The 27,484-nt window shown below is 37.5% G+C and overlaps 1 protein-coding gene across 1 annotated transcript; it reads left to right on the forward strand.

Moving 5' to 3' along the window:
- Positions 1–125: 125 nt before the first annotated feature.
- On the forward strand, positions 126–24,077 carry LOC141362378 (ATP-sensitive inward rectifier potassium channel 10-like). The gene is made up of 6 exons (XM_073864374.1): positions 126–286; positions 19,259–19,598; positions 19,672–19,883; positions 20,013–20,144; positions 21,503–21,680; positions 22,945–24,077. The coding sequence occupies exons 2-6, from the start codon at positions 19,259–19,261 to the stop codon at positions 23,331–23,333; spliced, it is 1,251 nt and encodes a 416-aa protein (XP_073720475.1). The 5' UTR covers positions 126–286; the 3' UTR covers positions 23,334–24,077.
- The last annotated feature ends 3,407 nt before the right edge of the window (positions 24,078–27,484 follow it).

A 27,484-nucleotide genomic window follows, 5' to 3' on the forward strand; every position in this document is an offset into this window, starting at 1 on the left:
ATCGAAAGAAAAAAGATTTGCTGAATGAAAAGAGGAGAGCGAGCGAGACAAAGAGAGAGCGAGCGAGAGAGAGATGCCCATTTATAAGAGCAAGTCACTTGTCCTGAGGTCTACAGACATTCAGCTCTTCTCAAGAGTTTCTGTTTAATCCTGATATTGTTGGAAATCATGTAGACGAGAGCATCAGACCCGATCAGAAGCTCACACAAGACTCGATTCATCAAAACAGCTGATTGTGTGTCTCAATAACCCGTGACATCCAGACAGCACGGTCACAGACACAGAGGTAAGCCGATGAATTTCACACGCTTTTATATACATGAAATTCTCAAATCAATTTCAATATTTCAGTTTGGAAACTCCTTGGGCTTTTTGGGCAAAAGTTGCCATTCTAACAGGTGCAATAAACACACTTAACCTGCACACAGGTGTGTATCATCTAACACACATCCTACCTATTAACATCAGTTCATTACATCACATCACCATTTATGTCTTCATTTATGCAAAAGCAGAAATATGACACATTCAATTTTAGTCTAAGTTTTGCCTTTGCCCTTAACCAAACTTTAAAAAAAGCACTTTAGAAATACTGTATAGCAATGTGTGTGAGAATGAGAAGAAGTTATGTGCATGTATTCAGAGCATCTTGAGTTTAATTAGTTTGTGGGTTCACAGGAAATGAAACTATGACCTTGTTGTTGCAAGCAACAGATGAATTCACTACATAATACAGTTGTGAAAAAGTCTCTATGAAACTTACTGAAATAGTCCAATACTGAGTTTGACTGCATGTGCATCAGTGGGCATGAGAGAGAGAGAGAGAGAGAGAGAGAGAGAGAGAGAGAGAGAGAGAGAGAGAGAGAGAGAGAGACTTTGACTTTAAAGGGCTATTTATTTACAAATGATTAAAAAACATTAGGAGGAGAAAGAAAAAAAATTAAAAATACAACATTTTCCAAAAACATACAGTCAGCTACACATATACTTGCAAAGAGCCGTCAAAATCAACTTCACAAAAACATTGATTTACTCCCCATTTACATTTAAACATTTCAATATCATTGACCAAATTGTAATATACAAACTCAATTTTAATACGAGATTTTATTAATCCCTTTAAAATTGACACAACATCAGTTGACCCAAGACCATTCATTTGTTTTTTCCGTGAGAGCCATACAGCCATTTTTGCTTGCCCAAGAATAAAATTAATCAAAACATGTGCTTCCCTCCTACTTCTACTGTATTTTGGACCATATATGTAAAACACAGGAGTAAAAACTTCCCCAAGAGACTGACACCACTCTTCTAAAACATCAAACATTGGTTGAAGCCTTGCACACTTTAAAAACAGATGAAAAACTGTTTCATCTTCACCACAGAAAGGACAACCCACCCCTACCTGTGGATCAATGTGTGCTCTGTATCTGTTTGTAGCTATAATCCCATGTACAATTCTCCACTGAAGGTCTCCAGACCTTTTTTCAATGGGTGGTTTGTACAGGGACCTCCAACTCCCTTTAGGGGAAGCACCTGGCCCAAACATCTCCTGCCATTTGGACTCTTTAACAGTCTCCAATGCATTAAGGTGCCCCACTTTAACACACAGTACATAGATATTTTTCTTTCCAGCATCACTTAAAAGTTCTAGCTGGGGTGTCTTAAAAGATAAAAGGCTACCTTCTTTTTCTTGCCATGTTACAGTCTCTGCTGAAAAAATCAGCTCTGGGAAAACACAGTTTTCTTCATCAGATGTTTCCAGCACCATTCCGTGATCATGAGGTAGAAGTCCCACTATTCGATTTAACAAATTTTGTGCCACTCTGACCGATTTCATACCCAGTTTCATAGCCAGATTCTCAGCAGTAATCCATTTTCTGTTTTCTATTAAATGTCCAATTTTTGTTATTTTTGCTGCCCACATGGACTTTCTGATAGCATCTGATTTTAAAAGGTCCAAGTCCAGCGCAGAATTAAAAAAAAGAGGTTCTTCTTTTAACCATAACCTCTGTAAACAGTCTATGCTCCGTGAAAACTTAAAAGATGCCCATGAACTGAAAATGGATCTGTAAAAAGAGCTCAGTCCAGACAAGTTCAATTTATTAATATCCATCAGGAACAGGTGACGATCTAATTCCATATTTCCTGCTTTTCTCAGGAGAGCACAGGCTACTCCAGCCCAGCTCACATCTTCTTCATACAGCAGTCTCTGTACAGTCTGAAGTCTAAAGGCTTTTATTCTTGATTTAACATCAATCAGCCCCTGGCCTCCTTCCTGCACGGGGAGATACAGTACAGCCGCCTTCAACCAGTGTTGTCCTGACCAAAAGAACTCCACTAGTCGTTGTTGGATTGCTTTAACCAGATCTTCAGGAGGCTCAAGTATGGTCATCTTATGCCACAAAGAAGATGCAATCAAATTATTACAAATCAGAACTCTCCCCCTGTAGGATAGTTGGGGTAGCAACCAACGCCAGCAAGACAACCGAGCACACACCTTTTCCACAAGGCCCTCCCAGTTTTTCTTTCTGTACTCTTCTGTACCTATATGCACCCCTAAATATTTAAAACCACTTCTACCCCACTGTAAGCCACCTGGGAGTGTCAGATCTGTAAAAACTCTACCACACCACAGTGCATCACTTTTACTCCAATTTACAATGGCTGAGGAGGCTTTCCCATAACATTCTAAAGCCTCCTTTAGTGATTTAATATCATTTTGGTCTCTTATTATTACTGTAATGTCATCCGCATAGGCAGAAAGTTTAATATGAGAATCTATATTGCTAATCTGTAGACCCATTAGCTTCTTCCTTAAACTACACAGCAAAGGCTCTATCACTATACTGTATAGTTGACCTGACAAGGGACAACCCTGTCTAATGCCTCTTTTAATTTTTATGGGTAAACTTAACCCACCAGCCATTTTTATCATGCAAGTTGCCTCAGTATACAGAAGTTTAACCTTGGAAATAAAAGTATCCCCAAAACCAAAAGCTTTCAACGTGTTAAAAAGAAAAACATGATCAACCCTATCAAAAGCCTTTTCCTGATCTAAAGATAACAAACCCATATTAACATTATTACAATAGGCAAAATCAAAAACATCCCGCATTAAATGAAGATTATCTGTAATTAAGCGATTTTTTATACAGTATGACTGGTCTTCATGTATAATTTCTTTTAATACATTATTTAATCTATTGGCCAGACACTTTGAAAAGATTTTATATTCTGTGCATAAAACCGCAACCGGTCTCCAATTCTTTAATAAAGTTAAATCACCCTTCTTAGGGAGCAAAGATAAAACTGCACGCTGACAACTTGTAGAGAGAGTTCCTTCACTAAAACATTCTTTAAGTACTTTAAAATAATCATCTCCTATAATAGACCAAAAACTCTTATAAAATTCAGTGGGTAGTCCATCCAATCCTGGAGCACGACCTACAGAAAGATTCATTACTGCTGAAGTAACTTCCGCAAAAGTAATGTCAGACTCTAAAAATTGTTTATGTTCTTCAGGTAAAACAGGGAGATCCTTTAACAGCAAGTCTCTACAATTTTCATCTGAGTTTTCAGAGGCATACAAAGCAGAATAAAAATCTACAGCAAGTCTGCGCATCTCTGTTGGATCTGAAGTAGCTTGTCCATTAATGTCCTTCAGAGAATGCATCTGTTTATGTTGACCCACTTTACGCTCCAAGTTAAAAAAGTAAGTAGTTGGAGCATCCATGTCTTGAACAGTTAAAAAACGACTTCTTATAATTGCCCCTTTAACTCTTTCATTTAAAATTGAACTTAATTTATTTTTTTTCTCAGTCCACAGTTCCTTTAAATTGGCATCATCACTGGATATCATATTCTTCTCAATATCAACAATCTCTTTTTCTAGCCATTCTAATGTCTTTTTCAAACATAAAGAAGAATGGGACGTATATTTTTGACAAAAACCTCTTATATGAACTTTCCCAACTTCCCACCACTGTATAATGTTTTCAAAAAAACTTTTTTCTTTTTTCCAAGTCTCCCAAAACAATTTAAAAGCATCACAAAAATGTTTATCTCCTAAAAGTTTAGTATTAAAATGCCAATAGCAACTCTTATATGTACTTTTAGCCAAAGTAATACCAAACACAACAAACTTATGATCAGAAAAAGAAATAGGAATAATACTTGTATTAACAACCCTATTTCTTAGGTTGTTAGATATATACAAACGGTCTAAACGTGCAGCAGAAATTCTTTCATTGTAAATTTTCACCCATGTATGTTGCTTTACTGAGGGATTATGTTCTCTCCACACATCAATAAAATTAAATTTTTTAATAACTCCTGCTAAACAAGTGGCAGACAAAGCATGAGGTTCCTCCCCATTTCTATCCAAAGTAAAATCAAGAGTACAGTTGAAATCTCCTCCCACAACAATAAAAACATCATCCATTTGTTCTTGAATTAGATTTTCTAACTTTTTAAAAAAAGTAACTCTTTCTGCTCCAACATTAGGTGCATAAACATTCACAAATAAAAAAATGAAATTATTAATTTCAGCTTTCACAAATAAAAGTCTTCCTGTGACAACTTCATTGACTGTTAAAACTTTAGCTTTAATAGTAGGGGAAAAAAGAATGGCTACACCAGCACTTAGATTTGTCCCATGACTCAAAACATGTTCTCCTTTCCACCATAAGCCCCATTCACTTTCATTACTTTCAGTACTATGGGTCTCTTGCAAAAAAATAACACCTAGATCTTTCAAATGAATCATTTCTAACAATAACCCATTCTTCCTCCCATCCCTCATACCATTAATATTAAGGGAACCCACCCGTAAAAAAGCCATAAGGTAGAGAGGGAGAAAGAAAAAACAGAAGAAAGTAAGATTGAAAGTGAGAGTCATTATAAAGCTTTAGTTTTTCCCCTCGGTAGTCTTTCCTTTCCTATTTTCTTACTCTGTCTAATAGTAGTTAGATGCTTTTTTAGACGAAACCTCTTTTGTTGTGACAACTCATCATAGCTACTCCTTTTTCTTGCACGCATCACAGAAAGAACAAACTTTTCAATATCAGGGAAATAATCACTTATCTCCACCCCTGTTTTTCCTTTAGTCGTGTCAAGAAAAGAGTTAATCTCTTCTACAGTGTACAAATCTTTTTCAACATCTCTGTGCTCATCTGACCATTGCTCACCATCTCCCATACCATCATCAGTAAACTGTGATAACACTTCTGATTCATCAGTGAGGTTCTCCTCTAAACCCTCTGCCTGAGCTCTATCAACCACCTCAGTCATATCCTCAGCCAAATTTTCATTAACATCAGTAGCAATTCCAAGCACATTATCAGTAGCATTTACAGGTTCATTATTAGCAACATTTCCAGCATTATCATCATCATTATCACTCACCTCTTCTTGTTCATTCACCTCTTCTGTAACTCCATCCTGTTCCTGACTTTTCTGTTCAACTCCAACATTTCTGTGTAGCTCTACAGTAACTCCTTCACCGCGAGATGTGGATGGTTGCTGATCATCTCTATGTGGACACGCGTAGCGTTTATGGCCTACACTTCCACACTCAAAACATTTCAGACTTTCAGTGCTCGCGTAAATCATATACGAGCTTTGATCGTGATTAACGCGAAACGAAACTTCCAAAGTCCGTGTGGGTGAAGTTAGAAACATATAAATCTGTCTTCTAAAAGACAACACATGTTTAAGGGACGCATTTTTGCATCCAAGGGGGATTATCTTCATAGGACTAGCAAACTTTCCCCATCTCTGCAACTCTTTAGTAATCGCGTCATTGGAGACGAACGGTGGAACATTAGAGATTGTGATTTTTGTAGCTGGTGCAGATAAAGGTGTAACGGGAACGAAAGTCTCTTTAACCCATATACCACTCACAGTTAACTGATTTATCAGCAACTCAGATTTTAAAAACACAACAATCGCCTTATTCATTCGCGATGCAGAAACAATGTTGTCAAAACCGACCTGCTCTCCGACAACTAAAAGCAGATCCTCCACAGTCACTCCCGGCTCAGGCACACACCTGCACCCGTGCCGGGGTGACAAATCTGACCCGGGAACAGACTCCATCCCGGCGTCTGCTACCCGAGAAAAACACGCGGTTAATAAACCGCGACTGTTGAGGAAAAAAAATCCTTTTCACGATGTAAAAGAAACACTAACGAGGGGAAAAAAGATATTTAGAAAAAAAGAAAAAAGCGCAGTTAAGACGCACTCGCTCTCAACAAACACGCTCTCATTCACACACTCCCAGCATGCACCAGAGAGAGAGAGAGAGAGAGAGAGAGAGAGAGAGAGAGAGAGAGAGAGAAACTGGAGGTTTGGGATTTGCAGAGGGGGCTTTATTATCCACTTTGGAATACTAATGTGCTGCTATTGTGTCACGTCCGCCTGCTCTCGCTCTTTCTTTCTCTCTCTCTCTCTCTCTCTCTCTCTCTCTCTCTCTCTCTCTTTCTCTCTCTGTCTCTCTCTCTCGCCCTCTCTCACTCTCTCTCGCCCTCTCTCTTTCGCTCTCATCAGTGGTGTTTTTTGTCCTTCACACAATGTGTTTCTTTGTGTCCAAGAGAAGGAGACAGGTTGAAAGAGAGACAGATATAGAGAGAGAGACAGACATGAAGTTCTGATAAGAAGGCACCAAAGACACTGCAGCACCTCTGAAAGATAAAGCACCTGTTTTAACCCTTAAACACCGTGTCGATTTGGTTTACAGTGGTAAAAATAACTGCTTGTATTCTGCATGAGTGATGAATAATAGATTTCTATAAGGGAAGTAGACAGACAACAGATATCTGGTGTGAAAGAACAGCGGTAATCCATCAACTTATATAACCAGCAGTAATAATGAATGTGCTTATATAAGAGGTCTGCTGGTGAGAAAAACACAGACTCATACTATACTATACTATACTATACTATACTATACTATACTATACTATACTATACTATACTATACTATACTATACAATGCCCAATCAGAGTCTGTAATATATATAACAGTGATTCTTGAGATCAGGTACAAAACAGGTTTTGATTTTCTTAAAAAAAAATCTTCATTATTTTAAAAACCAGTCTATACATATTTGTTAAATGAGGGTTTGGGTATGTTACCATGTTTTGGAACAACCTTCCATTTTTTTAGCACTGAAATGTTTATAAAATAATTTTGTAGGAAATGATCACAAATATTTTGATTCTTAGCAGTTTTAATTGTCTTAATCACTTATTAAAAAAAAAAATCATATCACCTTTGAAAAGTTAGATTAGTCAGTGTTTTATGATTGCGGTTTAGGCTGTATGGATTAATCAATTTATCATTTAATTTCCATAATGAACAGTGATACTTAGAAACATGCAAATTACACCATAACTTTTTATTAATAAATATTTTTTAAGGAGCAAAACAGCTCATCTTTACAAAAAAAACAACAACAATATATCATTCTGACGGAGTTGACAAGGCATGAATGGTGTTGACATCTGACGGAGTTGACAAAATCCCATGTTTCCTCTCATAACACATGTGCTTCTCACAAGAGCCATCTTGTTTCTTATTCATTTCTTCTTACCTTTATACTTTACTTAAATTAATCATTTATAAGAGAAAATATCATACAAATCTTACATAACATTGTTTACGGTGTTGACACACTATGGTTGTGACATGCAAAGTATTAACAAATAGGTATAAATTTAAAAGAATATAAAAAAACTTACCAGTGCTAGAGTGGTCTCATGAAAAAACAAGGAAGTGATAATTCAATTCAATTCAATTTTATTTATATAGCGCTTTTCACAATACTCAATTGTTTCAAAGCAGCTTTACATTAATAGAAGCAGTAAAAGCACAGAAAAATGACAGATAGCACAACATAATACACAATAGCATAAGCTGTCAAATTTGCTGAGGCTATGACTCGACATTATGAACGAGCGTATTACTAATGTAACGTCTAGGAGAAGAAGCTAAATTAAGCCCAAGCAGGCTACCTCCCCGGGGTAAAAAACCCCCTAGGAGAAAAAAAACAAAAACCCCGGGTTGTTGAGCCGAGGAAAAAAAAATAAAAAGTCCTAGGAGGGAAAAACCCTTGGGAGATATATATGTATATAAACACATATAAACGGATAAGGAGATTAAGCGGGGATTAAGCGGGGTTTAAGCGGGTTCTGCCGGTGGTCGTTGGTCAGGCATCAGCTGGGCATCACAGTGATGGACGACCAGTAGATCAGAGGTGAGTCGACTTTCACATCTACCGGAACTGGGTCTGTTTGTCCCATTGTCCTCAGGGTCGAGGACAGGACAGGGAGAGAAAAACAAAATCATATTAGCGTAGGGGCCGTTCACATGTAATGCAAGTGTCACACAGTGATGTGGTTTAATCAGCTTAGTTTCAGACAGACTAACTATTGCGGCATAATTATATTATCCACAGTTGAGGATTTTGCAAATTGGGGGCCCACTGCGACGGTATATATGGTAACTAAGGGTCACCTTCTGATTTTTAAGAGAAAGAGAAAATGAAACCTGTCGACCCGTTTGACTAAGGCCTGTAACCCCACTGTCGTCGTTAATGCAGGTTCAGTGGCAAACGGGTCTATATTGCATGCTATTTACAAGATCATGAGAAAACGCCAACATCGCAACCTGACCATACGTGTCAACCCGTTTGACTAAGGCTGGAGGCCCCACTGTCGTCGTTAATGCAGGTTCAGTGGCAAACGGGTCTGTATGGCATACTATTCACAAGACACAAAAAAGCGCCAAAATCGCAACCCGACCATACGTGCCAACCCATTTGACTAAGGCTGGAAGCCCCACTGTCGTCGTTAATGCAGGTTCAGTGGCAAACGGGTCTGTATGGCATAGTATTCGCAATATAAAGAAAGCGCCAAAAGCCCAACCCAACCGTACGTGCCAACCCGTTTGACTAAGGCCGGATGCCCCACTGTCGTCGTTAATGCAGGTTCAGTGGCAAACGGGTTTGTATGGCATACTATTCACAAGAACACGAAAGTTCCAAAATCGCAATCCGACTATACGTTAAGATAAGGTTTTTATTTATTTATTTGGTTGGTCTGTTTTATGACCGCGAGTGCTTTGTTCGGTACAAATAACTATTTCGAGTTAAGTACTTTTACTAGACAAATTATGCGAATGCTTTGTTGAAGAGAAAAGTTTTAAGTCTAGATTTAAAATTATCGACTGTGTCTGATTCTCGGACATCGGTTGGTAAATCATTCCAGAGCTTAGGGGCTAAGTAGGAAAATGACCTTCCACTTTTAGACACTTTTGATAGTCTAGGGATAATCAAGAGACCAGAATTTTGTGACCGTAGTGTGCGTGATGGATTGTATTCTGATAGTAATTCTCTAAGGTATGAGGGTGCTAGGCCATTTAAAGCTTTGTAGGTGAGTAGTGATATTTTAAATTGTATGCGATATTTAACTGGTAGCCAGTGTAAAGATGCCAGAATTGGGCTTATGTGGTCGTACTTTTTAGATCGAGTAAGTACCCTTGCGGAAGCGTTTTGAACTAGCTGAAGCTTGTTTACTTGATTTGCATGGCATCCCCCGAGTAGCGAGTTACAATAGTCTATTCTAGAGGTCATAAAAGCATGGATAAGCTTCTCTGCGTCAGATGTAGACAGTATATGGCGTATTTTCGAGATATTTCTAAGGTGGAAGAAAGCTGTACGGCAGACGTTGGCGATATGACTATCGAAGGATAAGTTGCTGTCGAACATCACACCTAAGTTCCTTACCGTGGAAGATGGCACCACAGTGCAGCCATCTATGTGCAACGTGTAATCTGACATATTATGTTTGTAGCGATTCGGTTCAATAATAAGTATCTCTGTCTTATTGGAGTTCAGCTTAAGAAAGTTATGTGCCATCCAGTCACTAACATCGCTAAGGCAGTCTGTTAGCTTAGAAAACGTGTGTGTTTCGCTGGGATGTGAGGAGATGTAAAGCTGGGTATCATCCGCATAGCAGTGAAAACTTATGTTATGTTTCCTGATAATGTCTCCTAGAGGTAACATGTATAACGAGAACAGGATAGGACCTAAAACCGATCCCTGCGGTACACCGTATTTAACCAGGGAGTGATATGACTCTTCCTCGTTTACATAAACAAAGTGATAGCGATTGGTTAGATACGACCTAAACCATGCTAGCGCCTGACCACTGATACCAACATAGTTTTCTAGTCTATTGAGTAAGATTGTATGATCTATTGTGTCAAAGGCTGCACTAAGGTCTAATAATATAAGAATTGAGATTTCACCACGATCGGATGTTAATAGGAGGTCATTTGTAACTCTAAGCAACGCTGTCTCTGTGCTATGGTGGGGCCTGAATCCTGATTGGAACTTTTCATATGTACTATTATTTGTCAAAAATGTGCGTAACTGGCTTGCCACTACCTTTTCTAATATTTTCGAAAGAAAAGGGAGATTTGAGATTGGTCTAAAGTTATTAAGCTCTCCCTGATCAAGCTGTGGTTTTTTAATCAGCGGTTTAATAACTGCTAGTTTGAAAGATGTTGGAACGTATCCTATTTCTAGCGATGAGTTAAAGATATTTAGAACCGGGGTTGACACTACAGGAAATACCTCTTTAAGTAGTTTTGTGGGAACGGGGTCTAATATACAGGACGATGATTTGGATGACGTTACTAGTTTAGAGAGCTCTTCTATTGTAGTAGGTTTAAATGAATCAAGATGTTCGTGTGGTAGTCTAGTGTTAAGTGAACTAACGGGTAGAGTGGTGGCTGCCTGTGTAGCTACGATGTTTTCCCTTATAGCCGTAATTTTGTTAGAAAAGAAGTTCATGAAGTCGTTACTATTGTGTTGGAGTTTACTATTGGTTTCTGTTTGTTCTTTGTTTCTAGTCAGTTTTGCAACGGTGCTAAAGAGGAAACGAGGGTTATTATGATTCTCATTTATAAGCTTGCTAAGATAGGTAGATCTGGCGGTTTTAATAGCCTGTCTGTAGTGTTTAACACTATCTTTCCATGCTGCACGCCATACTTCTAATTTTGTGCTTCTATAATTTCTTTCCATTTTCCTAGTTGCCTTTTTAAGAGCTGCAGTGTGATGATCATACCATGGAGCTGGCGGCTTTTCTTTGATTCTCTTTTTTCGAATGGGAGCAACGGCATCCAATGTGTTAGAACAGACATTGTTTAGGTTTTCTATTACAATATCTAGATCATCACAGTTATCTGCATGTTTAATTTGGGACAGGTCTGGAAGAGTGCTAATAAAGCTATCTTTAGTGGTGGAAATTATTGTTCTGGCTAATCTGTAGCATGTTGTGGATTGAGTGATCCTATCTAGAAGTACAGTGTATGACACAAGGTAATGGTCAGAAACTGCATCACTCTGAGGTGATATTTTGATGTCATTAATATTAAGCCCGAGTGACAGAATTAAGTCTAATGTGTGCTTACGAGTATGCGTTGGCCCTGTCACGTTTTGTCTAATATTGAGAGAATTTAGAACATCCATAAACGCACGTCCTAATGCATCTTTATGGTTATCCACATGAATATTAAAATCACCAACGATAAGAGCTTTATCTACAGTGACTACAAGCTCAGACAGAAAATCTGCTATTTCTTTAAGGAAATCTGCATGGTGGCCCGGAGGTCTATAGATTGTAGCTAAGGCAAAAGAGAGCTGTTTGTGGTTACGATCAGTTATTTCCATATTTAACAACATTAGTTCAAATGATTTAAATTTTAGTTTAGATTTTTGGTTTACTTTAAAAATTTTGTTGTATATTGTAGCTACACCACCCCCTCTCCCCTTTAACCTAGGTTCGTGTTTATAATAATAGTCTTGTGGGGTGGATTCGTTTAAACTAATGTAGTCGTCTGCTTTAAGCCAGGTTTCTGTTAAACAGAGTGCATCTAAGTTTTGGTCATTAATTATTTCATTAACAATAGGTTCTTTATTGGTAAGCGATCTAATGTTAAGAAGGCCGAATTTTAACATTCGAGGTTCATCTTGTAATGTATTGTTTTCTAATTTTATGTTGGTCAAATTTGTACGTGATGTGGCAAGCGGTGCTCTGTATTTGCTTGTTCGGGGAACAGATACAGTTGAAATGTGTTGATATTCTGGTAAGATCGACTCGAAGTTCTGGGATATATGTGATCTAGACATATCATGCCAGCTAACAGACGGACAGTTAAGCTGATCCGTCTGTTTCCTGACCTGGGCCCTGGATAGTCATACTATATCAGAATTAAGAATATTAATCAGATTTCTGGTGAGTATAGCACTTCCTTCTGATGTCGGATGAAGGCCATCTCGGGTTAGGAGAAATGGTCTACCCCAGAAATGCTTCCAATTGTCTATAAACCCTACATTATGCTGAGGGCACCACTTTGACATCCAGCCATTGAGAGACACTAATCTACTATGTGTTTCATCTCCCCGGTAGGCGGGGAGGGGACCAGAGCATATTACATTGTCTGACATTGTTTTTGCAATTTCACACATCTCCTTAATATTATCTTTGGTGATTTCCGACTGTCGGAGTCTGGTGTCATTTGTTCCGGCGTGAATAACAATCTTAGAAAACTTCCGTTTAGCATTAGCCAGCACTTTAAGTTTGGATCTAATGTCAGACGTTCTGGCTCCCGGTATACAGTCGACTAGGGTGTTTGGTGCCTCAATGTTAGTGTTCCTGAGTATAGAATCTCCAATGACCAGGGCACTTTTAACAGGTGTTTCAGCTAGTGTATTCCTTAGGGGATCGAATCTGTTAGAAAGTACCGTAACGTTATGGGTCTTAGATGGACGCCGTATATGACTATGCCGCCTGACAGTCACCCAGTTAGACCGCCGACTTGACTCTGATGTCGGAACCGAGCCATGTGTATTATGATAAACACTATGCGCGCTCGATACAGTATTTATAATGTTTACATTAGCATCTGATGTCGGAACACTATGTGCGCTCGATACATTGTTTGTAATGTTTACATTAGCATCTGATGTCGGAACCGAGCCATTAGTCTTTTCGCTCGATACAGTATTTACAACAGTAACATTAGCGGTTTTGCTATCCTCAACTAGCGTTCGGATGCGCGATTCTAGTTCAGCAACCTTCTCAGTTAATCTTAATACTTCAATACACTTAGTGCATGTAAACCCATCTATGCTAACGGCAGAAGCTAAACTATACATGTAGCAAGTAGTACATGTTACAATAACAAGCGGATTCTTACCGCTTTCATGCTGGGCGATGGCGTCTTTGTTTACCCGAACGCGCTCCGCGGAGCTGCATCGCGTTGGGGGTTTGGTTGTGGTACGCCTCAGTCGCCTGCGAACGTCTGGGTCCAGGGTGATGTTGGGCATGCTGAATCTGCGAAGGCCGGGCAGCGGCTCCTCCACAGCTTCCCGATCGCTTTCATGTTGGGCAATGGCGTCTCCGTTCACTCGCTTACGGTCCGTAAAGCTGCATCGCGTGGAGCACTCGTTTGTCGCATTCCTCGGTCGCTTGTGGACGTCCGGAGACATGGTGAAGTGGGCGCTGTAGCTCGCGTTGGATCTGCTCAAACCGATCAACTCCTTCGCAGCTTCCCGCTCAGGCGAGGACAGGTCAGAAAAGCATATATCAGATGAATCCGCCATTAGATCGGAAAATGCTAGCTTCAAGGGGTCCTTAGAGTTTTGGTTGCCCTCAATAATTCCTGATTATTTTATTTTAAAAAAAGGTCTGACGGTGTTGACAAAAACTCACAAGTTAAACGTCTTAAAACTACATTAAAATCAGTTTTTTTGTTGTAACTTTTGATGCTCATTAAATTAATTACTGAACTACTTACACAAAGTAAATATAACATTTAATTTAAAATGACTTTTAATTGTTTTTAAGCTATTGTAATGTAATGACACCTGCTTCCGGACAAGGGTTTTATAGACACTGGTCCCATATCATATCATGTAGAATTAAAAACATTTATAAAACCACATGAAATAATATTTAGTTGTGCTTTTATTATCCTTTTTTAGTCTTGTAGTTAAGTGTATGTGTAATATTAAGGTTTTTTTACCCACAACCTGTGTTTTATCCGGTGGACATGTTTTGTCCCTGATCTAAAGAATCACTGATACATACATATCCTTATATAAGAATGGAAAAATATAAGAATATTATAGGGGAGACCGAGGTTGGTTGTCACAATTTTTACTCATGCATGAATTGCTCATCTTCAAAAAATCTTTCAGTGATAAATTGGGATCTGAAAATATAATGTGTAACTTTTTATTTTTTTAAGCTAGAAACTGCAAATAAGTTTTAATATGAATCCACCGCTATGATAGTTGTTATTAATGCCCCTTATGTTTAAACAATGGGATTAAAGTGGGTGATCAGTTACTTGAATAGGCTTTATGCCCAGCTGCACTATGAACTTCAGCCAGCTCCTTGTTTCCTGTCTGCCATTATTGGACAAACGGATTAATCCAGGTGTGTCTGATTATTGTTGTTGTGACTACTGAGGTCAGGCACACCTGGATTAATCAGTTTGTCCAATAATGGCAGACAGGAAACAAGAAGCTGTCTGAAGTTCAGGAAGTAGTGCAGCTGGGCATAAAGCCTATTGTCTACTGTGTTGAGAAATAATTAAGCAATATCGCTCGAGTAGGAGTGTGATATAGCTCTATATCATCACGGCTGTGATTAGGCCAGAGGCACGAGGCCGCAGGTCGAGTGCCGGAGGCAATCACAGCCGTGATAATATAGAGCTATATCACACGACTCCGAGAGCGATATTGCTTTTATACAACAGTTCGACGGCACACGTTTGAAAAACAAAAACTAGAAAACAACAACGGAGTAATTTTAAAAGCCTCTTTGTTTGAGAACTACTTCTTCCGCCACAGATTTGAGGGCGGCCAGAATGACAGGTGAAACTTTCGGCTGCTTTGAAGCTCATAACAACTCAATGGACAGAAAAGTCGTTACTTTATATTACCGTTTCTTGGTCACAAAGTGTAGTTTTAAGATTAGTTCAGTCGAGAATGTATATGTATTATATTTAAATCTGCAGTCGATTAGTAAAGATAGCGCCTGTTTGAACGTTTGCTTAGTGAGATTCGGTACGAATGAGAACCAAAGCATGAGCGGACATCAGTGTTCACTCGCCCCGCTGACCACCACCCTCTCTGGGCTACATTTCTGACAGAGATACCCTGGCTCTCATGTTGGCCTTGTTTGTTTATGATCGTCAAAATGAGATCAAATCAGCAGTATTTGGTGTCATGATCAAACTATTACTTGTTTTTTTATTCATATTTAGTGTCTTTTGTGTTGTTATTGTTTTGGCGCGAGGTAAAAGTTAATAAAACTATTTGTATAACGTTACTATTGCGTTCTCATTTATTCTTAACGTGATACGAGCACTCGATTATTATTATTAAACTTTGTTCTTGTCAGTACTATATAAAACTGTTCTTTATAAGTGTCAGAGATATGTTTTTGCATGCTGCTTATAAATATATCAGTGGCGATATCTCATAACATGTTTTAATAGTCACGTCTAGATAAAATAAATGATCAATGTCCACATTTAAAAGCTGCGGTGCTTACCTGCAGTTTCACGGTGTTTTCGCGTTCTGATAAGAAATATAGCTCCAGAAAAAAACGAGTGTTTATATTCCTCTTTCCAAGTGTTAATCGTCCACACGATGTGACAAGACATTACTCCCATTAACTGTAACGTAACATCCAAGAGCGCTGATCTTTGACGGAATAATACTTCTGGTTGGGGATTCAGACTGATTTATGAGCCAACTAATGAGACACACGGAGCGTGATTCAAACAGCGCGTCTGTGTTTTTCCATTCAGAGATGAGCCTGCTTAGGACCTCCATTCACTAGGTGGCGGAATAATACGAAAGGTGAAGAGGTTACAGTGCTGTTATCAGCACAATATCGTATGGCTCTTAGCCAATCAGATTCGAGAACCAGAAAGAACTGTTGTATAAAAAGAAATAATTTTTAGTGTTAAAACCTCTTTATTTAATGCTTTATTTTATTTTAACAGCAAACAAAAACAAACAAACAATCAGACAAACAGTCTTAAAAGGTCTACATGTCAAATACTCACATGTGACAACCAACCCCGCAAGCTATGTGACAACCATCCCCATCCGACTTCTTGACAAACATGCTAAGCTAGCTGCCACACGGCTTTAACTTGATCGCTAAAAGATGACTCAAAATAAAGCTAATACTTTTAGCTTTTTAATGAGTGTTTTGTTTTTGAATGACTAATATCCTACAAGATCTCAACACAAAAACAACACCAACATGAAAATTTACTCTGACCCATAAAAATAAAAAATTGTCTCCTAACCTCAATGTTTTGTGTCTGCTCAGCAAAATTTCAAGTGCAAATGAGTAAGCTATTAAAGGCTAACAAATTGATATCAAAATTGTACCACAGCGCCATGTAGTATGTCTGGAATAAGCAGTGTGACAACCAACCCGTGAGACAACCAGCCCCGGTCTCCCCTACATATAAGATGCGCCATTTCTTTTTTATGTAAAGCTGCTTTGTAACAATGAAAACTTGTGAAAAGGCTCTATATAAATATATTTGATTGATTTATTGATTAATAAGATACATATAAGGAAAAGCTGGAAGCAGTGATGGAAGGGCCCTCACATGTATGGCCAGCGGCCCAGCGCCACCCTATGGCCTTATGAAAGCAGTGAACAGTTGGGATATGAATTTAAGTGGGTAAATATAATAAGATCTGTTTTGTATGATTATAGTTATGTTAGCTGTAATGTGACTGCCAGTAAATAAAAAAAACATTGGCGCTATCGAGCCATTTCTACACACCCACTTCTAATGCCTATACAACATGTAAAGTTTTTCCACTTCTGACGCATGTGCAGAGACAACATTGAGGAACATTATTATCCACACCTGTAATTACCACTAAACATCACTTTGACACCTGTTCAATTTAGTCATAAATATTGTTTTAGGACTGAACATCAAGAGAAAGCAGATGGGAGAGATGTTTTACATTCCTTCATTTGACATTTGTATCACTTACATTCCTGCTTAAAAGTCTTTCTGATGTAAAGTAATCTGATCTACACTACACTGAACAAACTACAGCCATTAAGTCTGTTCAGACTAAAAGATACATGATACCACAAATACAACTTTTCTACAAAAAAGGTGCTTAAAAGGTTCAATGCCAAAAAACATTAAGTTGGACAACCATTTCATTCTTCCCAGTTTATAATAAAAAAGTATTTTTTACTACAAAAACATTTTGTGAAACCAGATAAATCACCGTATAAATCTGAATGTCTGTATTTGTAAGTATTTACTAAGAACTGTAAATGTTTTTAAATGCTTGTCAAGGTGTCGTCTTAAAAAAACAACTTCAATATGGGGAATAGCAATGCCTAAACAATCACTGTAATATGTGTGTACATTTTTGTGCCCTTTATGATCACAGTTTATGATCACCTGATCCTGTGCAGCCTGATACATTTTAAACAAACCTAAATTGAAACCAAATATAACAAATATTCGTTATGCATTTACATGTTAGTTTGCTTTAAGCTCCCTGCAGGTTCCGTTCAGGTTTTAATTGTCACCTAACTTTTTTTCTTCTGTGTGTACGCATTGTGCACTAAAGTGACTGTCGCCTTTATTTGGCCGATTAACCATGTTGAATCAGCGGTGGAGTCCGAACATTCTGATTGGCTGTTCGGCATAACCAACCATTGCACAAGAAAAACGGAAGTGACACAGCAAGCAAACGACGCAGTCAAGAGGGAACCCACAGAATGCTCATCTCATTTTTTGCATTTCTCGTTCTAATGCTGCGTTTACACCAGCCGCGGTAGAGGCGGCAAGCGCAAGTGATTTACATGTTAAGTCAATGCAAAGATGAGATTTGGGATTCTGCGGCGCGGTACGCTCGGCGCGAATGCCGTGGCGCATTCCACGCGAATTGAGCTTTGCCGCGGGAAATGCGCGAGTTGAAAAATCTGAACTTCGGCGGATTTCCACGCCACGTTAATCTGGACCTTGCTGTAGTAGTGACATGATTACAGGAAGCAAGTGGAGTCTCAGCAGAGTCGCAGAAGCCCCTCCCATGACGCGGATTTCTGCGTTAATGTCTCGAATGACTAGAATTTCACATGCGGCTTCCACGCGCGGATTAACTCAAATGTTCAAGCGTCCAACTACGCGCGAATAGCATGTTTTTGCCGCCTCTACCGCGGCTGGTGCAAACGCAGCATTAGGGGGCATGTACACCACAGCTTTTAAATGTGGCTGAAAACAGCAGGCGGACGCCGACTGTTATGCTGCGTTTACACCAGATACGGTAGAGGCGGCAAGCGCAGGTGATTTACATGTTAAGTTAATGCAAAGATGCGATTAGGCATCCTGCGGAAGGCGTGGCATGTTCCGCATGAATTGAGCATTGCCGTGGGAAACGGGCAAGTTGAAAAAATCTGAACTTCGGCGGATTGCCACGCTAACCAATCAGGACCTTGCTGTAGTTGTGACGTTATTACAGGAAACGAGTGGAGTCTCAGCAGAGTTGCAGAAGCCCCTTCCATGACGCGAATTTCCACGTGAATGTCTCGAATGACTAGAATTTCACGCGCGAATGACGCGAGTAAACTCAAATGTTCAAGCGCGTTTTTGCCGCCTCTACCGCAGCTGATGTAAACGCAGCATTAACCATTAAGGGATGCACCGATTGGTTGTTGTGATATTTGTCCCGCCCCTTTAAACTGTGATTAGACAACTGAAATTGACAATCTGAGCGTTTTTCCCAAAGCTAAAAAATGTTAAACTCTCTGTGCTCAGCATGTGCGTGGAAAAACCGCCAAGTGCGGGTGCTTAGTGCGGACAAAACACGCCAGCTGCTGCCGTTTTTGAAAAGCGCAGTACTCCCATAGGAAACAATTAAAAACATACGCCGGCATAAACGCCTTGGTGTGCACACCCCCAAAACGTGAATATTTCAAAAAGATACGGCTCATCATAAGACATTACAGATATATCACAAATCCATCTGTAATGTAAAAGTAAACTTTTTTTTGCTATAATCTATTGTCAGCTATAAACTGGATTTGCTGTTTTTTTATTAAAGTGAGACTATGATCTATGATTTAAATACAAGAGCAGTGATGTATGGGTGGTGTCGTATGTACCTTTCTTTTTTAGATGACATCGACCACACCTCATTTTGTTCTTGGCTCCGCCCATCAGAAAGTATGTCACTCCCAGACACAGACAGATGTTTTGAAGCCCCTGATGGCAGGAGTGGGACACGGGAGTCAGGCGAAGCGTCTGAGGCGGGTGTTATCCAAAGATGGGCGGAGCAACGTGCACATCGAACACGTCAGCGGGCGTGGAGCTCTGTACCTGCGCGACCCCTGGACCACCTTTGTGGATATGCAGTGGAGGTACAAGCTGGTCCTGTTCAGCGCCACATTTGTGGGCACCTGGTTTACCTTCGGTCTGCTGTGGTACCTGCTGGCATGGGTGCATGGAGACCTGTTGGGTAAGTGACAGAATGAAGTGCAGTTACATTTCTATAAGTGCTGTATAATTGTGTCTTATGTTTCTTCCCCTAGAGTTTAATCCACCGGCCAATCACAGCTTGTGTGTGATGCAGATGCAGACGCTTACTGGTGCATTCCTCTTCTCGCTGGAGACGCAGACCACCATCGGTTACGGCTTCCGTTGCATTACTGAAGAATGTCCATCTGCGATAGTCCTGCTCATCATTCAGCTCCTCATCACCACTGCTATGGAGATCTTCATCACAGGAACTTTCCTCGCCAAGGTGCTTCAGAACAAACCAGACACTGCATCAGAATAATCATTGAAACACACACTGCTCTAACTAGTGTGCTAGAATTGCTTACTACTCTTGTCTGTTCCAGTTTTTAGACTCTTATTTTCTTACTGTCAGGTGGCTCGACCTAAGAAGCGCGGTGGGACAATATGCTTCAGTCAGCATGCTGTAGTAACCAATCACAATGGTCTGCCGTGCTTGATGATAAGAGTCGCCAACATGCGTAAAAGTCTGCTGCTGGGCTGTCAGGTAACCTGGAGAGATCATTATTAATGATGATGTATATATAGAATATGAATTACAATAAGTTGAGAAAGAATACGAAGAGCTCAGATGCGAAAGTCGTTATACGTCGTTATGTGCCACCTCTGTCAAAAATTAGATAACATTCACTTAATCCGGCCTTAGGCCATTTGGAAACACCGGTCTGATGGCAGAATCCACTAAACGCCACAAAGATTTTTCAACTTTGAATTGCAACTTTCATTGTTTGCAATGTTTCTAGTTGCATCTATAGTGATCTTGCAACTATTTGCTACTATATGCAACTAATAAATATGTTTTTTTTAAGTGGAGGTTTTTGCAAACTTACTTTTAGGCATTTAGCAGATGCTTTTGTCCAAAGATCATGAAACACTAAAAGCAATATGTCGTAGGGAGGCAATAAAAGATGCAAGATACAAGTTATGACTATTTCTAAACAATACTTGTTGAGAGAAGAGAAAGAGTTGGTTTAGGTCGGCGCACTGAATCCACGAACCCGAGTCCTGCCCCTGACCAGTGGGCTTAACACTACAAATCAATACCCACCGAGCATCATCAAAACCAGGAAGAGTAAGGGGCACTTAGAGGGTTTTGCAGTGAAAGCCAAATTTGTTAAAGGTTTAGTTCACCCAAAAATTAAAATAATCATCATAATTTTCTTTTCCTCATGTATGAATTTCTTTTTTTCTGATGAAAACTAAAGAAGATATTTTGATAAATGATGGTAAGCACATCGTAGACTTTACATATTGACTTCCATAGTAGGAAAAACAAATACGATGGGTCAATGGGTACCGTCAACTGTGTGCTTACCATCATTTATCAAAATATCTTCATTATCATTTATCACAATACTTTCATAATATTTGTTTTTCCTACTATGGAAGTCAATGGGTACCATCAGCTGTGTGTTTATCCTCATTTATTAAAATATCTTTTTTTGTATTCATCAAAATAACAAAAAACTCATACAGGTTTAGAACAACATGAGGATGAGAAAATGATGACAGAATTTTCATTTTTGGGTGAACTATACAAAAATGTAATGACCAAAGTGACATTTATGAAAAAAAGGCATTTTAGTTACTGACTAATAACCTTTTCATTGGCATTCAAGTAAAATTACGGAATGTAAACATAAGAGCTTGATGAAATAAACTAATTTTCAAGAAAACATCAGCACTTGGAGGGTTTTGCATCTAAACTCTTCATATCTTTTTAAATAAACAGGCAGAAAACACAAAAGAAGATCAAATTATTTTGGATGGGCATCATAACTGCCCTAGGTAGTGCTCTACATAGGCAACAACTCTCACACAAGTAAATAATGTTTTTTTCTTCAGGTGACTGGGAAACTTTTACAGCCGTGTCTTCCTAAAGAAGGAGAAGCGGTGCGTTTGGATCAGAGGAACGTGAAGTTCAGTGTTGACACAGCCAGTGAAAGTCCGTTCCTCATCGTTCCTTTAACCTTTTACCACATCATAGATGATGACAGCCCACTGAAAATCTGGACAGCCAAGGGTACAAATCCTCTATCTGTCTGTGTGTGTATCTGTGTGTGTTCACAAACCACAACACAACATGCTGGCTTTTTAGAAACTTCTGGAGTTTGTTTTATAGCAGTACACTGATTCCATCAAATGCTAATACCATGGTCTTTTAATATATATATATATATATATATATATATATATATAATATATATATATATATACCACGGTACTAAATGTTTATCAAACTAATTTACCATGGTGCTTACACAGTACTTCAATGTACTTAAAATAACATTGTGTTATTATGTTACTGTAACTTTAGGTGTTGAAAATACATCAAATTACATACATAAAATTAATTACATTTTTATTAATGATATTTTTATCTAGACGCATAACGATTAACCGCAACTAATCGTTTGCAGAATAAAAGTTTTTATTTACATCATGTGTGTGTACTGTGTGTATTAAAATAATGTATATATAAATACACAAACATGCATGCATAATTAAAAAAAGTATAATGTGTATATATTTATATAAAATTGTAAATATAATTATAATAATAAAATTATATATACAAACATACTGTAAAAAATCCGTAGAAATTGCAGCTGGGTAGCCGATAACTTACCGTAGATTTAAATTTATGTTATTTACTGGCAACATTTTGTTCAAAGTTAAATGAACATTAAACATTTACAAGTCTTTGTCTTTACAGAGTAAAACTAAAAAAACAGCATCAAGCAAAACATTCTGGGAAACAAAATCTGAAGCAAAAACAGAAAAAGATTGAGGATGATTTTTGGTTCCCAGAATATTTTGCATGAGGCTGTTATTGTATAGTTTTATTCTGTAAAGATAAAGACTTGTTAATATTTAAAATTTATTTAACTTTGAACAAACTCTTGCCAGTAAATAACAAATTTAAATCTACGGTAAATTACCGGCAACCCAGCTGCAATAACATTGTAATTTCTAAGGAATTTTTTTACAGTGTATATACACATGTGAATGTTTCTTAAATATATACATGCATGTGTGTGTATTATATATATATATATATGCATTTATCATTATTATTAAATCATATTTACTGCTGCTATGGTGTTGTTATATTATTTCTGGATCTTAAAAGCATCCATCCTTATTCTGCTGAGCATTTCTTCAGTTCATATAGGACTTGAGGGTGAAAAATTTTAATAAATAATGGTTTACTTTTAGGAAAAAAATATTTCTCATTGTGTGAAGATCATGTATATATCTGACTGAAAGATGTTATTGTCTTTCAGGAGGTGGTTGGATAGATTCAGATCTGATGGACTTTGAGTTGCTGGTCATGATGAGTTCAACAATAGAGCCAACATCAGCCACCTGTCAGGTCCGGACCTCTTACCTGCCAGATGAGATTCTGTGGGGCTATGAGTTTCAGCCCGTCGTCTCTCTTTCACCGAAGGGAAAATACGTTGCAGACCTCACGTGCTTTGACAAAATGGTGAAAACCAAGACCTCCTCCTTTTTCAGTCAGTCCACATCCAAAAGACCTGACGGTTACCATGGAGACATCAGAGAAACGGACCCGGAGAAGATGCAACTGGAGCAAAGTTACAGAGAGAGAGCTGATGAGAAACAGACAGACAAAGAACACAGTCCAGTTAGTGTGAAAATCAGTAATGTCTAACACACACACATGCACAAACACACACATGCACAAGCACACATGCACATACACACACGTGCACACACACACGTGCACAAACACACGTGCACAAACACACACACACGCATGCATAGCATAAGGGAAATGAAATCTCTAGGAAATCAGAATCAGTTCAAACATTGATTATCAAGTTCAGCGGTTCTCAACTGGTTTCGCTTCATAAGCTCGAATTTTACAATGTACAACAAATGTCAATCAAACACAGCACCATTGAGCAATTTGTTCATCGTGCAAAACTAAAATCCAGAAGAACTGCTGCATTCACAGCATAATCAATATCAGATCATATTTACACTCTAAAAATGCTGGCTTGTTTTCAATCCATCATTGGGTCAAAAAGGGACAAACAGAGCCCATGGGTTAAAAAAATTTTTTTGACCCAACGATGCACTGTCAGAAATAACGTACAAAAGTCGCTGGGGTGATACCTAAGGTTCTGTTTTGCATCTTAACAGGTATACAAACAATGTTGTACCTTTGGGTGCATTACTGTACCTTAAAGACTTATTGTGCACCTTAACATTTAACTGGTACACAAAAGGTCCTTAGGGTATAATAATGTACCAGAAAAGGTGTAATTTCAATGTTTATAAAGGTACAAAATGAACCTTTGAGGATATCACCCCAGTGACAGAAAAGGTAAAAAGCTTTGTACTTTTTTTTTACAGTGCGAGTTAAAACAACCCAGCATTTTGTGTTGAAAGAATCCATTTAATTACTGTATAATCCAACTGGTTGGGTTCGTCCCTTTTTGACCAAACGCTGGGTTGTAAATAACAGTGTAGTCCTGCTGTTATAGACCATTCGTCTTTATTCTGCTGAACATTTTAAACTTTATGAAACTAGAACAGAACATTTAAAAATATATATTTTGGAGGCATTTATATGATATACTCTTTTAAAACAGCACTTTAATGATTCGCTTATGCATAGTTTTGATAAGCTGATATGAACATTTTAAATGTGAATAAATGATCAGACCCAAAGCACGCAATTTTAAATAGAGATGCCCAAATCCAAGGCAGGAATTTCACAAAAGAGAAGTGTTTCAGTTTAAAATGTAAAAAATGTCTGTATAAATCACAGTACTACTGGCAGCTGTTTGCCAGTAACTTACTGTAGATTTGAGGCTATTATTTTATAGTTTTATTTTGTAAAGATAAAGACTTTGAACAAACTGTTGCCAGTAAATTCAAGATTCAAAATGCCTTTATCAGCAAGGTTAAAAGGATCTTTACAAAACAGTAAATAACATCAATTTAAATTTACAGTAAGTTACTGGCAAACAGCATAACTACAGCTATTTTTTACTTTTATTCATGTAATAGCATCCAAACGTCATGCAAATATTATACAAAATATAGTTGTATTTTCTGCATCTGTTGTTAAAAATATAGGCAAAATATGAACGTCTCCTGAGTGAATTTCGGCACTGGAATTCACTGTAAAAAAATCTGTAGAAATTACAATGTTATTGCAGCTGGGTTGCCGGTAATTTACCGTAGATTTAAATTTATGCTATTTACTGGCAAGAGTTTGTTCAAAGTTATTTTTTTTAAATATTAACAAGTCTTTATCTTTACAGAATAAAACTATACAATAACAGCCTCATGCAAAGCATTCTGGGAACCAGAAACCATTATCAACCTTTTTCTGTTTTTTGCTTCAGATTTTGTTTCCCAGAATGTTTTGCTTGATGCAGTTTTTTTAGTTTTACTCTGTAAAGACAAAGACTTGTAAATGTTTAATGTTGATTTAACGTTGAACAAAATGTTGCCAGTAAAAAACATAAATTTAAATCTACGGTAAATTACCGGCAACCCAGCTGCAATTTCTACGGAATTTTTTTACAGTGTTACACAAATAAAAAAATCAGCAGAATTGAAACAAATCTGAATATTATTCGCCATATTGTCGATGATTGTCGGTCTGCCCGTTGAGAACCGCTGCAGTAACGCACAATGACTGCAATGAGTTTGATGATTTATCTGCAGCACTGAATATTGCACTTAGCAGGGCATCATGATTGAAAAGCACTTTAGTTTTGTATATTACGCCCTGTAAAAGCTATAACCCTGTTTATATAGAAATATACAGTGACCTTTAGTATGAATGAATGCATGAATGTGCCTCTTAATGCTTTCTGACTGTTTATTATGTGCATAGTTTACAGAATATATTTTTCCTTTATTCCTGAAGTCTGTAACAGCTGACAATGTTTTACTGACAAGAAGGTGCTTTTACTGACTGACTGACTGATGTCAAACATCAAAGTTTACCTATACAGGCACAATAATGTGCTATTTATCTGCTTTTATTACTCAACTAATGAAGAGATTTTTGCTGTACTTAGACACTGTAATATTTCATGTCTTGGTAAAATGATACATTTAACTGCAATGTGGGACTTCTGTCAATCACTCAATAAATTATTAAATATTTTAGATTCTCAGATGCTGTCAACTGTGAGAAACACATAAACTGAGTTTTTAAGGAACAAGAAAATTAATAAACTGACCTGTAGATGACTTCATTGTGAATTTTAAGACTCCATCTTCAGAGACATCTTCATGACAAATACTGGAAGAGTAAAGCTCTGAAATTCATCAAAATGTGTGCAGATATTACTGTTGTCTCTGTTCAACACCTCACACTTTGAATATAATATAAAAACGTCATTTATAATTACCTTTTCAGAGAAAGTCTCTTATCGTTAGCTTCAAATCTGGAATCATTCGATATTAGATTCGATAACAGAACCGATATTATATAATTTTAATTGTTGTTTTTCACATTATTTGTGTTTAGTTGAAAATGCTTTATTATTTTTTAACATTATATTTAACAAAGAAAATCAGGGTTTATAGATCCATATACAGCACAGCTTTACACTTTATATACAATATTTACAAAATTAATTCAAAATTAAAATGTACTTTTAGTTTGTTAATTATCCATTATATTGTTTCTTATTTAATGAGACCGACATGATTTCCGTTTCACTCCCACACATCAAAGCAAGTGACTACAGTGATGTAGTATTTTATAGGCTAAAATTTCACTTTACTATGATTGTTACCATACCACAGCTAAAAATAAGACAAATATTTCAATGTAAAACAAAGTACACGACCACCAAAATATTAAACACACCCAATAATTATGACATAATCCACATATTACATAATAATAAAAAACATAAAATATCACAACTACAACGAATGTAATAATGATAATTACATGGTAACAAAAAAATTTAAACTTATATTTCAATGTAAACTTTTTTGTTCCTTTACCTGCATTACCATTTTGCCAAGGTCATGTGTCCTGATGCACGGTACTGTAATTATAAACTATTATTAATTTTCTCTTTTATATTATTATACAAAGTCACTTACCTTTAGCCTGTGGTGTGCTTATAGCGCCATCAAGTGGTCAAATACGGGCAGCATTACATGTAATCTCTGCTTTTACATTTTAAACATGTTTTCTTCATAATTATAGTAACTTCATAAATTAAGTTAAATTAAGTGTCGGCATAGACATTTTCCAAAATACCTTCATAATAACGTGAAGGGCGATGATGAATAAATTCTGTCGATGTGTGTTAATAAAAATCTTTAATGAATTTATTCAACCGGGAACAATTTCATTTGTTTACAGTCATTCACATGCCACTCAATTTAAGGATGTGAGTTTAACGAGTCTAATGTAAATTATTATTCTTTTTTTAAATACTTTCGATAAACATGTGATTTGAGCCGTATTTAGTTTTTGTCTTTAGCCAACAGTTTTTAACAATTGCCGGACTTCTGAAAGTAAAGCTTTTCTCTACAGTATCCCGGACTGTGTTTACATGTGTGATAAATATTGATAAGATTTTATTCCTTTAATTCAATCTTGTGAATATATACAAACACCAGCTGCACTGAAAGAAGGTTACAATCCAAACACCTTTAAACCAAAACATTAATAAAGACCAACTAGAATTTGGACGAGAAATCATTTGAGTAAAATGCTCTTGTAAGACTTAATGAAATGTTTCCAGTTAAATGGAAATATGAAACTATTTCACTCTTTATAAATCACTTTGAAAATTGTTTAATTGGATG

The sequence above is a fragment of the Misgurnus anguillicaudatus genome, unplaced genomic scaffold (assembly GCF_027580225.2).
Source record: "Misgurnus anguillicaudatus unplaced genomic scaffold, ASM2758022v2 HiC_scaffold_26, whole genome shotgun sequence".
Classification (NCBI taxonomy): domain Eukaryota; kingdom Metazoa; phylum Chordata; class Actinopteri; order Cypriniformes; family Cobitidae; genus Misgurnus; species Misgurnus anguillicaudatus.

What these genes read in the sequence shown, in the direction of transcription:
- LOC141362378 (XM_073864374.1), top strand. Translation starts at nt 19,259, where the DNA reads ATGACATCGACCACACCTCATTTTGTTCTTGGCTCCGCCCATCAGAAA. An exon ending in GGTGCATGGAGACCTGTTGG is followed by an intron (nt 19,599 to 19,671) that starts GTAAGTGACAGA and finishes TTCTTCCCCTAG; the next exon opens with AGTTTAATCCACCGGCCAAT. An exon ending in GAAAATCTGGACAGCCAAGG is followed by an intron (nt 21,681 to 22,944) that starts GTACAAATCCTC and finishes ATTGTCTTTCAG; the next exon opens with GAGGTGGTTGGATAGATTCA.